Raw genomic sequence first — 14,012 nt, forward strand, 5'->3', positions numbered from 1 at the left:
CACACACACACACACACACACACACACACACACACACACACACACACACATTTGCATCAGCATCATCACAGCGTCATGTAAGGCTGATAAAAACAGCCCCTGTGAGCACTGCAACCACAATCTTTTCTTATCTCACATCCTGGTGTTGCATTGGAGTCAAAAAGTAAGCTGAAACATTTGAGGTCGTGGCAGCAGTGTTGTGAATGAGCTGCTCAGTGGAAAAACAATTTGACAGTGGCCTTATGATGATGAAATAATCTGCAGTGTGTCTTGCTACCTTGTTGCGTGCCTTGTAGACACTGGCTGTAGCCCCTTGACCAAGGACATCTTGTAAAGACCACAGGTAGTTTGTTGTACTGGCTGTTATTCCTGTCATGCTGAGAGGGAGAGACAGAGAGAATAATCAGACAGAGAATTAGAGAACATTGACAGAGACTGAGGGAGAGATACCTCTTTGTCTTTGTGTTTCTAAAGGAGAAACAAACATTACAAATTAATCACGAAATGCAGAACAAAGTAGCTAACGTTAAGTTGTTCACATTAGTAACAACGAGCTGTTAGTTAGCTAATAACAATAACAATAACGTTACCTATACAGCACACTTTATCACAAACCCTACACGTATTAAAATCCTTAAGTTAAGGAGATGTTAACAGCTAACCAAATGTTACATAATTAGCCAAACGATTATGCTCTGGTGACTTTTATTTATAGTTATCTTAACTGACAGCCAGCTCGTTGGTTGTGTACTTTAATAACACAACAATAATGATTAATTTTTAAGCAACTTACGTTAGCTAGCTACATAGTAAACAACTAACCAGTTCAGTAACGTTAAGCTATTTAGCAAGTTAGTTTAAGTTAAATGTTAGCTGTAACGTTAACGTTAGCTTACCTGGACTCGTACTGCAGCTGTTAGCCGTGCTTTAATCTGAATGATTGTCCCTCTTAGCCTCGCAGCACGACTGTTCCCGGGAAATATGATGTGCTAATAAACTTTACCATTCTCCGTTACAGCTCACACTGTTCCCTGGCTGTGCGGTAAATCCAGCCAACATAAGACGCCTAATTGTTAAACTTCTTCTGTAATGAGACGCAGAGACATCAGCATACCTGGCTAACGGCTGTTTCTGAACAGGTAGGGTCCAGGGACGACCCGCTGATGAGCATTAAACAGTTTCCTTCCGTGGTTCCAAGGAGCTTCTTCAGCGGCAGCAGCTGTTTCAGGAAGTGTGGGCTTCACAGGGGAAGAATCTGGTCCATAACTGGTGGCGGAAATCCACAGAAGTGCGAACTTGACAGTTTCATTTTCTGCCTGATCGTCTGACTGTGTTACGGTAAACCAGGGGCGTATCATTTAGCAGGGGCACAGTCTCAGGTTATAAGAGCTTCTTTCTGAACACAAATGGGGTGTTTTAAACAGGAAAACTGTGATTCCTTTTCAACAGTGAACAGTGTTCATGAAAGGACAAAAGTTAAATTAGATCTAGTATGAAATCAATATGTTACATTATTTCTCAAGCCCAATTAAATCAACATTACTTAGTCTACTTCTTAACCTAATTTCATTTCCCTTTTCTCTGCTAATCAGCCAACAAAAACTGTAGTGTTTTTAATCAAATTCAAGGGTGTAGAGTTGGGACAGAACATGTCTGTATAAATATCCAGCAACTACTGAATTGTCCCTACAATTGTTTTTTTTTATCAAAACAAGTATAACTACTGTTGCCCAGCTCTTGTTCTCTGATACTAAGAAAATGTCCCACCCTCATGTGTGGTTTGGTCTGCTGCCTACCTTTTCCAAACCCTTAGTGACTTTATTGCTAAAAATCTCCACCTGATAAATGTTTTATTGTCCCCACAAACAGTGACATGAAATATCCACCCTCGCAATAACTTAACTCTTGTGAAAAGGGGGGAAACTACAGCAGAGTTTCCACCCTAATATTCCCATACTTGGAAGGAAAGTCAGCATATCAACAAACAAAAACAGGTATTTCCCCAAGACACTTAAGAGCATCAGGGCCTAAACTAATCTGTCATCACTTTTGGGTGTTTATCTACAGTGAGAGTAGTTTTTGTTTTGAAAAGTTAACATGAGGGCTGTCACGTCATCTCAGTTTTTCCATTCACGTCCAGCAGCTCCAGGATGAGAGACAAATCCACAAATCTGACCTGTAAAATCTAAGTTGACATAAGACTGACTGGTTTTAGAGGTAATATTCAAAATAAGGGAAATATATTTCCCCTAGTTGTGCAGAAATAAATACAGAGACCAGGCAGGTGACCCCTGGGATGCTTTTACTGAGTCTTGTGAGTCACAGAAGTTCAATTATTGTCTTTACAGTGGGTAAAATACTAGTGACATTAATGTTTGTATTTAATGTTCATATTATGGTTTAGTATTTGATCAGCTGTTTCCATGTTCACTGTCTGGTCTGATGCTCTACACCAGTGGTTCTCAAAGTGGGGTCCGGGGACCCCCAGTGGTCCTTGAGCGATTTCCAGGGGGTCCCCTGCAAAAAGGGGAATAATTCGTCTTCACCGTTATTCCATAAGTAACACAATGATAGAATGTATGGATATTGTGGTCATTATCTAAAAGCATCAGATTGTCGACCCTGGGCCAAAATTTTTCAAACGGCAGTCTGTGGTGTAATTTGTGTCAGTTAAGGAGTGCCTGACATGAAAAAGTTTGAAAACCACTGCTCTACACAGTATGTGGCTACCTGTTTGTCAGCATGTCACTTGTTAGCTGCCTAACAGGCTTTGCACGTAGCTGTGTTCTGTTAAAGGGGAACACAGATTTTACTCATGAAGTTCAGAATACTCAACACAATGAGTACTATTCAGTCTGTGAGAACAAGAATCTCTACTGGTTGTGGTGGCAGCTTTCCAAAGTTTCATAAAATAACCCTGACGATAATATTAGGGTTATTTTTCATCTGGGATGTTAACAGAAAGCCTACATTAAGGGAAGACCGAGGATGGTTGTAACATTTTAGACATTTCTGTATGTATCTCGGAGCTCTTTTAAGCCATTGCGTTAAAAATGTGATATAAACTAGTTACATGTGTCTGCTATTAAATAGTGTGACTCCTAGTGTGTTATCTTTGCAACACAAGTGCGTGTGTGTGTGTGTGTGTGTAGGTGTGATCCAAGTATTTTACTTTACAGTCATAATAGTGACAGATAAGTGAACATAATGATAAAATCTAGCAAAATGGGCAAATGTGCACCAACTGAATATTAGCATTTGTGTTTGTGCTTGCAGTCACAGTGGTGTTAGTGCAAGACTCCCAGAGAGCAGGCCTCATGGGCCCACAGAGAAGCCTACAGGTCTTACACTAACATTTGAACATAATAATAAAACAATAAACATTAATGTTTGTGTCAAAAACATACTGAAATTAAAAGAAAACATATAAATACAACTAAACACTTTCATTGTTGTTAACTAACCCAAACTCTTGTAGCCATGAACTAGCTACAGCTTCCAGAATCAGAATCAGCTTTATTGCACACATACGAGGAATTTGACTCTGGATTGTACACTGCTCACGATGTGCTTACTTATACAATAACACAATAATATATTAATAAAATCAAGCACAGGCTACAGTATAGAGAACACATATATACACACTATAAACAAAAACAGACAAACAGATTGAGACAATAGTGCAAAGAGCAGAGTGCAAAGGATGCAGGAGAAAATTATTATTACCATTAATGTTATTATTATGTACATGTCGGAGGTGCTACACAGTGTGATGAGTGCAAAGAATTCTGGAATAAATAAGTATTATGTGCAGGTGTTATATACATGAGGTAGGTAGATTTGGTATACAGTATATACAATATGTGGTAGCCAGTAAACAGGAATTATTGCACAGGAATTGTTCCTGACACTGTGAGTCAGCTCTTCATCAGAGTGATGGCTTGTGGGAATAAACTGTTCCTGAGTCTGTTGGTTTTGGCGTACAGTGCTCTGTAGCGCCTACCAGAGGGGAGAAGCTGGAACAGATTGTGTCCGGGGTGAGATGGATCTGCAGTGATGTTTCCTGCCCGTTTCCTGACTCTGGAAATGAGAGATAAGTACTGAATGGGGGGCAGGTTGGCACCGATTATCTTTTCTGCAAAAATTAGACTTGTTACAACTGACCAGTGTTACAACCATCCCCGGTCTCCCCTACAAACTGGAGGTGTGGAGTTTTAAAAGAGTGAGCATTTAGGAGGCAAGGAAGGTCTAATGAAAGATGCCATCCATTTGAATCATGGGAAATGTAAGATCGAGTGCTTTTGGAGCTGACCCTTACTAGAGGCTAAAAGAGGATGTCTGCTGCTTCAGTTTTGACTGTTCTTTATTTAAACTGCCTCTTGTGAGTCTCACACCTTCATGGAAGTGTAATACTAAACTACAGGAGTACCCTTACCCCAGAGGCTTTACTTTTCTCTACACGGTTTAAGCAAGTTTTTTCCCCCCCAATTGACCATCAAAACATTTTGGTTAACTAAAGCCCTCAGTTTGTGTTTCACTTATATTCTTGGTCGCTCACAATATGCTTCAGAATTACTGCACTTACGTTGGACTGACACAGATTTCAACTTGTTCTGTCCTTAGTTTTAATCAGTATTTTCATGTATGATTTTCTGAAATTAAATGTGTATTTTGTCATTGTCACAAACAAAGAATTCAAGAACCTTTATAGCAAGCAATGTTTATTAAAAAAACAGATCTACTACAAGAACTACACATAGAATTATATAAGGCCTATTTGATTAAACTACTATTGCTATTACTGTACAATATTGTACCAAAAAAGAGTGTACCTCTGTAATGTACAACATTGTATATACAAAGTACTTCTGAACACAGGATTCTCCAGTAATACAGAGACAACTATAAATAGATTTGACATTACAGTCTTTTTTTTTTTTAGTTCTGCTGTTTTCAAATGGACACAAAAATGCATATTTAACAATATTCAATTCCGATAAATCATCCCCACACAGTTAATCCACACGCAAGCCAGGTTGTTCAAGTGCACGATGATTGATTTGGGATCGAAGAGGGTCCCGGCTCCACTTGACAGCACAGCCGAGACAAAACACACCAACCAACCACATGCATGTCTGTATGTATGTACTGTATGTATGAGAATGCGTGTGTGTTGATAAGGGGAGTTCATCTCTCAGAACACACACACATACACATACACACACAGTCACATTCCCTCCAGTTGTCGTGATGAGGTAAGAGCAACACAAATACACCAGGCAATACACAAACAGTACACAGAAATTTAATAAACCTTTTAACGAGTATAATTCATGGTCATAATACCTGGTCGAGAGCATACATGAATGCAGTATGTGCTGTATTTCTGGGAGAAGGGGAAAGGCGTGATAGAGGGCAATACGAGGACACCTAGGTACACATTTTGTTCAATACTTTTTCAAGAAGGTGAAATACAACAAAAAAAGGCTTTATTCAGTTTACCCTGAATGGTATGTGTCCACTTGTAAAGTCAGTGTTTGCAAAAGTATTCACATATTCCTTAATTCATCATCAGATCTGATTTTGCTAATGCACATATTAGTAAATTTTATATATATATATATATATATATATAAAAAAGAACAGTCTAAGTTTAAGTCCTTGAATTTGTGTTTTTCTCGTCCTGTTTCTACTTAAAGTTGGTCTGCCTCTGATGTTGTTCCAGCAGCGACTAAAGATGAGACAACATTTCATGTATCCCTGCAGGCTTTTCATCTGGTCACATGTACACAGTGCATATTTACTGAGCACTAAGGCTGCTGGTACTCAAGAACATGGGAGAGGCATTAAGTCTCCAGCGAGTTGCTGTTGGGTGGCGTCCCTTTATGTTGGGTGGGCAGAGGTGGGGTGAGGTGAGGTACACACACATTCTACATCCACACGTGCTCACACAGGCGAGCACACACCCAGACAGCTACACAATTCAACATTTTACCATTACAGATTCTGAGCAGTAATAAACAACTGGAACCATTTATTTATTTTTAAATAAAAGCAAATGTTGCTTAAGAACGCAGTGGATGAGGTGGTTGGTTGTGCTTCTGTCTAAACACACTCAGGAGGATCCTTAGCTCCATGCTTCCAGTTATCATCATGATTATTAAACATACATACACCTTTAGAATAATAAAATCCCTCTTAACTGATAAGTTTAAAGTATATAGTCAAAATGAGCAAGCTGTAACTTTGTTTGAAGTCGTCCTGTAGCTGGTACTGCAGATATATAAACTGATGCCAAGCACACCACTGTGGCTGCTGTCTACGGCCCCAGCATGCAAGGAAAACCTGAAAGGCGTTTAGCTGCCACAAAACACCACCACACACACATTTGGAGAAAATGTGTACGTGCACGTGTACAGTCCAACATTACCTATAAAAAGGCTGGGTTTCAGTGGTCCTCTACATACATAACAGAGCTGCAGGAGAGAAGCAGCATAATGCCACAAACTACCAGCTTTCATTATTTTTATTGCTATATTTTTGGATTTAGAATTACTGTTGGCCGTGTTTGAGAGAACACTGATCCTGCTATGCTCCTGTTGTGGTACTAGTACTGAACAATAATAATAATAATAATAATAATAAAACAACAACACACCAACATATCAAACACTGGAGGAAGAGATCAAATAAAGCTCTTGATGACATGACTTACACTGATATTTGGCCCAGATTTCTTTCATCATCCAAAAAGTCCACCTTTACCCCCAGTCTTTCACTTCTGAAGCAGCAAGTCAGTGTGTTTCATTTCTACAGAGTGAGAGCTTAGCATTTCACAGTCTATTCTGAGGAATCAAATGCCCCCCTTCCAGTCCGCTAGTCGTGGGTCATTAAAAAGAAAAAAAAAAAAGAAAAAGAAATAACCTGTCATGTCTACTATACAAAATGAAACAGTGCTTTTTGTTCCTCACATAGGTATGTATGCAAAGGCAAGTAACACTCTTGCACGCTCACTCAAAGACAATTTCACAACCAAACTAGTGTATGTAAGCTGTAGGTCTCCATCCTGATTCCTGTTCCCTTGTAAAAGATTTTGAAATCCAGTGATCCCTGGAAACTCCTGCAGGCACAGGATAAGAAGGGTCTTTGAAGGGTGTCCACTAATCTACGCCCTGTCATTTGGACCTGTTTTAAGCAGAGCTGCCAGGAGAGGGCAGAAATAACCCTTGACACTCTAAAGGGAACAATGGCATCTTAAATGCTCGCCTGGACACCAAGAAGTGAATGCTACACATGAGTAGTGGGTTAGGTCTTTAAGTGCTTTCTGCACCTGTAAGAATCAAAGAGTTTGTGAGAATTAGTATCGTGGATCAGATAATGGGGTCCTAAGCCGGGCAGGATTTGTCGTTGGACTGGGTTGAGGGTGGAGGAGGAGGGGCATGAGGGAGAGAGTGTGTGTGGCCTGCAAGTGGAGGAGGTGGTGTAGGGGGCACCGTAGAGGTCGGGGAACCCATGGCTGGACTACCAGCTCCTCCTCCGCTTTTTGGGAACACTACTGGCTTGGGCCTTGTTGCAGGGGGACGCAGCTCTCTAAAGGAAGGTACAGACGAGGAGAGGGAGGAGGAGGAGAGAGAGGGGGATGTGGTAGAGGGCAGGGCGCTCCGAGGCTGGCTCTTGGCCGGGCGGAAGGAGGAGGGCACGTCACTGGCGGAGGAGGCGCTGCGTTGCAATGGGTGGGCATGTGAGGAGCCCCCTTCGCTGTCCCGTAACAGACGGGAGTGGAGTGGACTGGAGGGCTCCGAGGCTCCTCCTCCTCCCCCTCCTCCACCACACACACCTTTCAGCTGCTCCAGTGTGTCCAGGACTACGTCAGGGGTGTGTGTATGTTTCGAGGTGCTCTGTCTCTCCAACTTACTGAGCTCACTCAGGGCAGAGCTCATCGTGGCCTCGATGTCCTGCAACATAAGAGGCAGACATAGAAGTATATATAACCTTGTGCATACAAATGCACGAAGTAGCAGATGTGGATTTAAGTGATCCGTGAAACGGGAGCTGTACCTGTGAGCTGTGCTCCACCTGGGCTATGACCTCGGGGTCCAGTGGTCTGTGGTTGCTGAAGCTCTTAGACCGCCCTGCTGTATTTGTCTTGCGTAACTGTGGACTCTCCACCTATATGTTCACAATGGTCTCAATTAAACGCTTGCAGAATTAAACTAAAATAGTCAATTCAATACATTCACTTCATTTGTTGAAGATAAGACTTTACCTTGGTCTTAAGAGAGGAGTGGCGAGTGACTGAGTTGAGGATGCTGTGAGCGCTGACGGGTCGTTTGTCTCCTGTTTCTTTCACCAGAGCCCCACCAACAGGAAGAGACGCTGTTCTCACACCTCCTCCCCCTCCGCCGGCTCCTGGACTGGTGCTGTCGCTCTCTGAGCCCCGGAAGGTTCTTCGGATGCTCCCGGACTCCGGACGCTTCCTCAACCTGAATGAGACAAATATTTCATATTTTATATATATATATATATATATATATATATATATATATATATATATATATATATATATATATATATATTTTTTATTATTATTTTTTTTTTTTATTATTTACTTGTTGTTGTTGTGACTCGGTTCAATAGGTCAACCAACTCAGAGAAAAAAAGTGTGACAACAACAAAAAAAACAACATATCATAAAGAAGGAAGCAAGAAGATATTTTCCTTTTTATGGTTTGGCCCCAAGTCCATATCAACTGAAAATCTATGATATACTGTAAATAGCCTGTATCTACACAGAAGACACACTTGTTTAGGTTGGCCAGATAGATGTCAGCCACGTGAGCTCCAGTAGGAGAGGCAGCACTGCCTCTAGTAGACACCCTCTCCTCCAGCAGGTCCCTGCTGTCCACATCAGGCTTTGGACTTCCCCTGCCCCCGTCAGTCCTGAAACAATCAAGCAATAGTTTATAAATCATTGCTGTGCCAAGTCAGCACAGAGGAGGAACTGTCTCCCACACTCATACATTTCTTCTGGATGACAAAGCTGACTGAAGTACAACTTTTCTTCCACTTAGCAACTACTGTACATGCTACTGACTCACATCCAAACAGGTCACGGCAGAAAGACATAAAAGCACAAGCAGTGGTGAAAACTGTGTTGCTGCTGTACTAAATGAATAGTAAACTTGATAAACGTTTTCAAGTCTACAAAGTGTTTTATCCAAAAGAAAAGCAACAGCAACTTAAAAAGGGACAATCCAGCACTTGTCAATCTGGGTATTATTCACAAAACTACGTCTATTATGACTATTTTTTCAGTTGGGAAACCTGCGCACCATCTTCTCACATGTGCAGTCACTTGGCTAGCATGCACATAGTTGTAAAAAATCTTCACATGTATGTGAACAAACCACTCTGCCCGCATGAACAGAACATGTTGGTTGGCAAGGAAGTTGATATACTATGATATACTGTTCGCTACATATCTAAACAGATTAACTTCCTTAGCTACGGGGATTTTCAGCGGACTACTTTCTGTGCTTACTTTTGGTCAGATTAAAGAACAAGTGTAGTTTCTCTTTGACTCTTTGCTGGTTGCCCAGATGGCCAGAGTTTGCAGTTCCCAAAACTCTTAAACAGAAGCGTTGAGTGAAATATTATCATGATCAATATTCACAACAGTCAAAAACACGAGATGAAGACCCAGGATGACAAATACTGTGATTTCATATTCTGTTCCTTACGCAGATATTTGATCAAGACTATTGCCTGGAACACATCTTACATGTCTTGGACCACGATGTACTGGTGTGGCACCAGTCCATCCACTCCGTTATGTTGCCCCTCCCACCAGTCATCAGATGCCCGCTGGTACAGAAGCAGAGATGCACCCTTCTTGAAAGACAGCTCCCGACTAGTCCGGCCGGAGTAGTCGAACCGAGCGATGGCTTCGATTGGGTCGCACTCTGAAACAGCCAAGGAGCCTGAGATTCAGAGGATGGTGGACAGACACAGGAAGTGACAGAGAAGCAGGGAGCAGCAAAAAATGGGAGAGAAAAGAGAGGTGGGAGAGAGGGAAAGCCAGATTAGTGCGTAGCAGGTTAGTGCTGCTGTATTTGGTGACCGCACAAATGTTAAAATGGCTGAGAAGTAACAAAGCAGCATAGTTAAGAGGTTGCTGGGAGCGGGATGTGAGCTGGTTTAAAAGGTTAGAGCTATAGTAACTGGTGAGAAAAGCAGGAAGAGATCTCATAAACTGATGACATAATATACATACTATACAAGTACATTTATTGCATGTATTCACGTTTGTGTGTGTGTGTTACGCACCATCTTCGCTGTTGTGGCTGACAGAGACTGTGTCAGGCGCTGGCTCTTCCACAAGGGGGGGCTCACAGTGTGGACTGTCGCTAATGTGGACAGAGAGGGCAGATGGGGTTAGACGGCACAACCCCAAATGTCCCAGACTGACAGCACGTGTTGGATGACTCACAGCCTGACCTCATATTCCTCTCTTAAAATCACACACGTTTATACTGTATGCATCACACCACAGCTCAGTGTTCGGATTATAGCCACAATGCAAACTTGTACACTCCTTCAAATAACATTTTTGCTTCAAATGTGTACCGTCTTTTAGGCGCTACAAGACCTAGAGCTATGCATCCAAGGCCGTACTACAAACATTCTCTACACTGCCACCAGGAATGTAGAGGTATCCATACATGATAAAATGTGTCAGAAGATTTCATTATGTGTGTTGATAACTACACTGCCAGGAGTAAGATTCTGGGTAAATGGTAATGCTTGATTTAGCAATTTATTAATTAATTTTTTTGGCTTAACAGTATTAAAGTTATATACAGAATCTATATTTAGTCTGAAATCAACCAATTAAAAACCTACTATATGTTCGTTTTAATTGTTGAATGTAAACACCCCCCCCCCCCCTCCTGTTGCTAAAACCATTATTCCCAGAAGAAGTACAGTATCAATTATATGACCTTAATAGTAGCTGTTGCCCTGGGTGCAACAAAGCCCAGCGCGACTTACAGTCTAAACCACTGGCAGTAGTCATAATAACTGGTGCTGAGGCTTGTCATTACAGAAAAATTGAAAGCCGGCCCTGGTGTGCATTGTGTGTGTGTGTGTGTGTGTGTGTGTGTGTGTGTGTGTGTGTGTGTGTGTGTGTGTGTGTGTGTGTGTGCGCTCATGTTGTGGTCTCGCATGCTGATGTGGTCAGGCGGTTCTTTAATCTCCTGTGTGATGGAGGGTAAGCTGATCCTCGTGGCCCCCTGGTCCTGAGCAGACGGGCTGAGCCCCCCATTGCTCCACGACAGCCCCTAAATCAGACCCCCCCCCCTCTCCTTTCTGGCCTACTCACCATCTCCAAGCCCCCTCTAGTTAGGCAACAACTGGACAAGACATTCCCTGCTGTCCTACTAGCTACATCAATTCACATACACACTCTCGTCCCCGGTCCTCACCAGAATTCATCGCCAACTCCAGGGATGGTGTAGATGGGGCCTGGCAGGTCCTGCACTCCGGGGAAGATGGTGTCATGGTGGATGATGATAGTTTTAATGAGCTCGTTGACGTGGGCCTGGCAAGAGACCTGGTCGTGGCCCTCGGGGACAGACATCAGGGTGGGACCGAAACAGATGGCCAGGTTGTAGGGGTCCATCATGTTCTCCTCGCTGTACTGAGACAAGCTGGGCGGAAGGGAAAGCAGTGTCATCTAGAGGGCATTACCTTATCCTTCTCTCTTAAACATCTATAATATATACAAAAGCGACCGTGCACACAAACAACCATGACATGTCATTTACAGCCGCCATCACCACCTGCTTACGCATAAACTGTGAATGCATAGCTGTGTATGTCTGATTGCACAACGGCCAACGGTTAACTACCCAAACCTGCATCCATGAATCACTTCATTTGTGGACTGTGGTGATAGGAGATCTGATGATGTGTGTGTTTCAGTGTGTGAGACAAAGCAGGAGCATTGGGGTGACTGTAAATCACTTCAGCAAAAAAAAAAAGAAGCTCCCCTACGGTCTCCACATGAGCTATCAGGGACCACTTGAGTTACCCAGGAGTCTCAAATTTCAGGTCTCCCACATCCCATTTATTTTTGTCTTTCACTCCCTTTTGCTACCTCCCCTTACAGAAAGGCTGTATCATGCTTTTTAGGGATGGATTGGACATCATGGAACGTGTGTCTCTATTAGTTTTGTTATTGAAAAAGCAGTACCTCTGTTAATACACGTTTCTAATCCTTGAAAGGTAACGTTGTATGGATGTTTTTTTTGACAAATGTCTACTTTATTTTAAGGTTGTATGAGCGATTTGATTTATTTAGTTGATCTCCTGGCTGGCACCCCAAAAAGTAATTGTTGTTTAATGTATATTGGGTAAGAGCATGATATTCAGCCAATACCTCAACAAAGTACACATGCAGGAAAAAAAGTGTTTTTTAATATTACTTTTGGTGTAAATTACTACTTACTATGACACAAATCCTCCTATAGCTCCCATTGCACCACAACCCACAGATGAGGAGGTCTTTATTTGAATGGCCTCTATTGAAGCTTCTTCAAATTCTCCCATATCGGCCAACAGGTTTTGGTGGCGTTTGACTGTGGGTTTGTGGCTGCGGTGAAGCAATTGAGGCACTGTATGTGGGGCTACACAAATAAACTTGACTTGTTCTTTGCACTTTCATTAGGACCTACACTTGACTTCCCACAAAGGTTAAAGGATGTTTAGATTTAGTGTGAGAAGGCCAAATGAAGGACTTTTAACCTCATTATGAAATTACTGACTGTGTACTCAGCTAATGTTAGCAGATTAGAAGAGCTTTAAGGAGGATCCTTAACTGTTGAAAGGCAGTTTATCAGCTTACCTATTTTATAAATTACTGGGCGGGATTCAGGTTGTTTGCTTTTTATGTCAAGTTATGCATCAGTGTGTACTGATCCTGGACACAGGCAGTCTCAGAATGGTAGCACTTGCAGAAGTTTTTTATTTCATAGTGGATTTGTGGATAGTCATATATATATATATATCTTTCTCTCATTATTTCTTTCAAGTTTAAAGGCTGATTTTTGCTCCTGAGTGAAAATTGAAGAAACCTTATGGTTAATTACTTGGTTAAACTTTTCTTTATGGTCAGAATGTGACACTTGACAGTGGATCACTTCACAAATCTGAGGTAGAACAATCAAAATTATTATGATCTAATATCCAACGAAGGTTGAGGTCAAGTGCAACTTCTTCAGAACTGAAGTCTCTTGGATGAGTGACGAAACGTCTTCTAGTATCTTCAACCAAGTCCAGTTGCCCTTGACCTCAACCTTTGTTGGATAACTATGAACTGCATGACTGAGAACCTTCACAGACATGATCTAATCTTTTTCAACAAATATGATTAGTAGATGTTTTCTCAGTCCCACCTCCTCAACAAAATAAATATTTTAATAGAAAAGTGCTAATTTGTTCATGATTCAAATAAATTAAACCAAATATTTAATGATAATATATTGAACATTTATTATACTGTTATTGAGGAAAATGATATTGCAATAATTATCAAATTATTTTATTGCCCAGCCCTATCACCATTTCAACAGATAGCTCCTTGTAGTTTGTATTTTTATGCTGAAAGATGTTTGGACTATTTAATGTTCTTTATGTGAGATAATTTAGAAAATCATCACGTCTGAGTGCACATTACACTGATACTTTGACTTGGCAATATCTTTTACTACTGCTGATACCAGTTTTACCAGTATATGTGAATTTCTGACAATCCTTTTACTTATTTTATTTTACAGTTTTATCTTTATTTTATTGTACAGATCTCTATGAACTATGTTCAATGGCAATAAAGCATTCTGATTCTGAATATAAGTATGAAGCTAAAGCTAAAGTGATCTACTTTAGTCTATGTTGATATCACAGTTTGTTTCTTGAGACTGTATCACAGTGGTGTTTAATTCAGTGGTTGT

At 41.3% G+C, this 14,012-nt stretch overlaps 2 protein-coding genes across 5 annotated transcripts in view; both read right to left on the reverse strand.

Annotated features, from left to right (window-relative positions):
• ikbke (inhibitor of nuclear factor kappa B kinase subunit epsilon) overlaps positions 1–1,339 on the reverse strand; it is a 14,247-nt gene extending 12,908 nt beyond the window's left edge. The window contains exons 1-2 of one of the 2 annotated variants that reach the window (XM_046028418.1): positions 1,115–1,339; positions 278–377 (exon numbers count right to left, since the gene is read on the reverse strand). In XM_046028418.1, the coding sequence (XP_045884374.1) occupies positions 278–376 (99 nt within the window). In that variant the 5' untranslated portion in view covers position 377; positions 1,115–1,339. Of the gene's footprint in view, positions 1–277; positions 378–896 lie in introns of both variants that reach the window. The other variant, XM_046028416.1, reaches the window with a different exon arrangement.
• A 5,962-nt stretch (positions 1,340–7,301) lies between these two features.
• srgap2 (SLIT-ROBO Rho GTPase activating protein 2) overlaps positions 7,302–14,012 on the reverse strand; it is a 51,849-nt gene continuing 45,138 nt past the window's right edge. For 2 of the 3 annotated variants that reach the window (XM_046075576.1, XM_046075578.1), the window contains exons 17-23: positions 11,487–11,711; positions 10,330–10,409; positions 9,785–9,983; positions 8,806–8,943; positions 8,270–8,486; positions 8,062–8,172; positions 7,302–7,958 (exon numbers count right to left, since the gene is read on the reverse strand). In XM_046075576.1, the coding sequence (XP_045931532.1) occupies positions 7,389–7,958; positions 8,062–8,172; positions 8,270–8,486; positions 8,806–8,943; positions 9,785–9,983; positions 10,330–10,409; positions 11,487–11,711 (1,540 nt within the window). In that variant the 3' untranslated portion in view covers positions 7,302–7,388. The remainder of the gene's footprint in view (positions 7,959–8,061; positions 8,173–8,269; positions 8,487–8,805; positions 8,944–9,784; positions 9,984–10,329; positions 10,410–11,486; positions 11,712–14,012) is intronic. The other variant, XM_046075577.1, reaches the window with a different exon arrangement.

This window comes from Micropterus dolomieu, linkage group LG18 (assembly GCF_021292245.1).
Source record: "Micropterus dolomieu isolate WLL.071019.BEF.003 ecotype Adirondacks linkage group LG18, ASM2129224v1, whole genome shotgun sequence".
NCBI classification, from domain to species: domain Eukaryota; kingdom Metazoa; phylum Chordata; class Actinopteri; order Centrarchiformes; family Centrarchidae; genus Micropterus; species Micropterus dolomieu.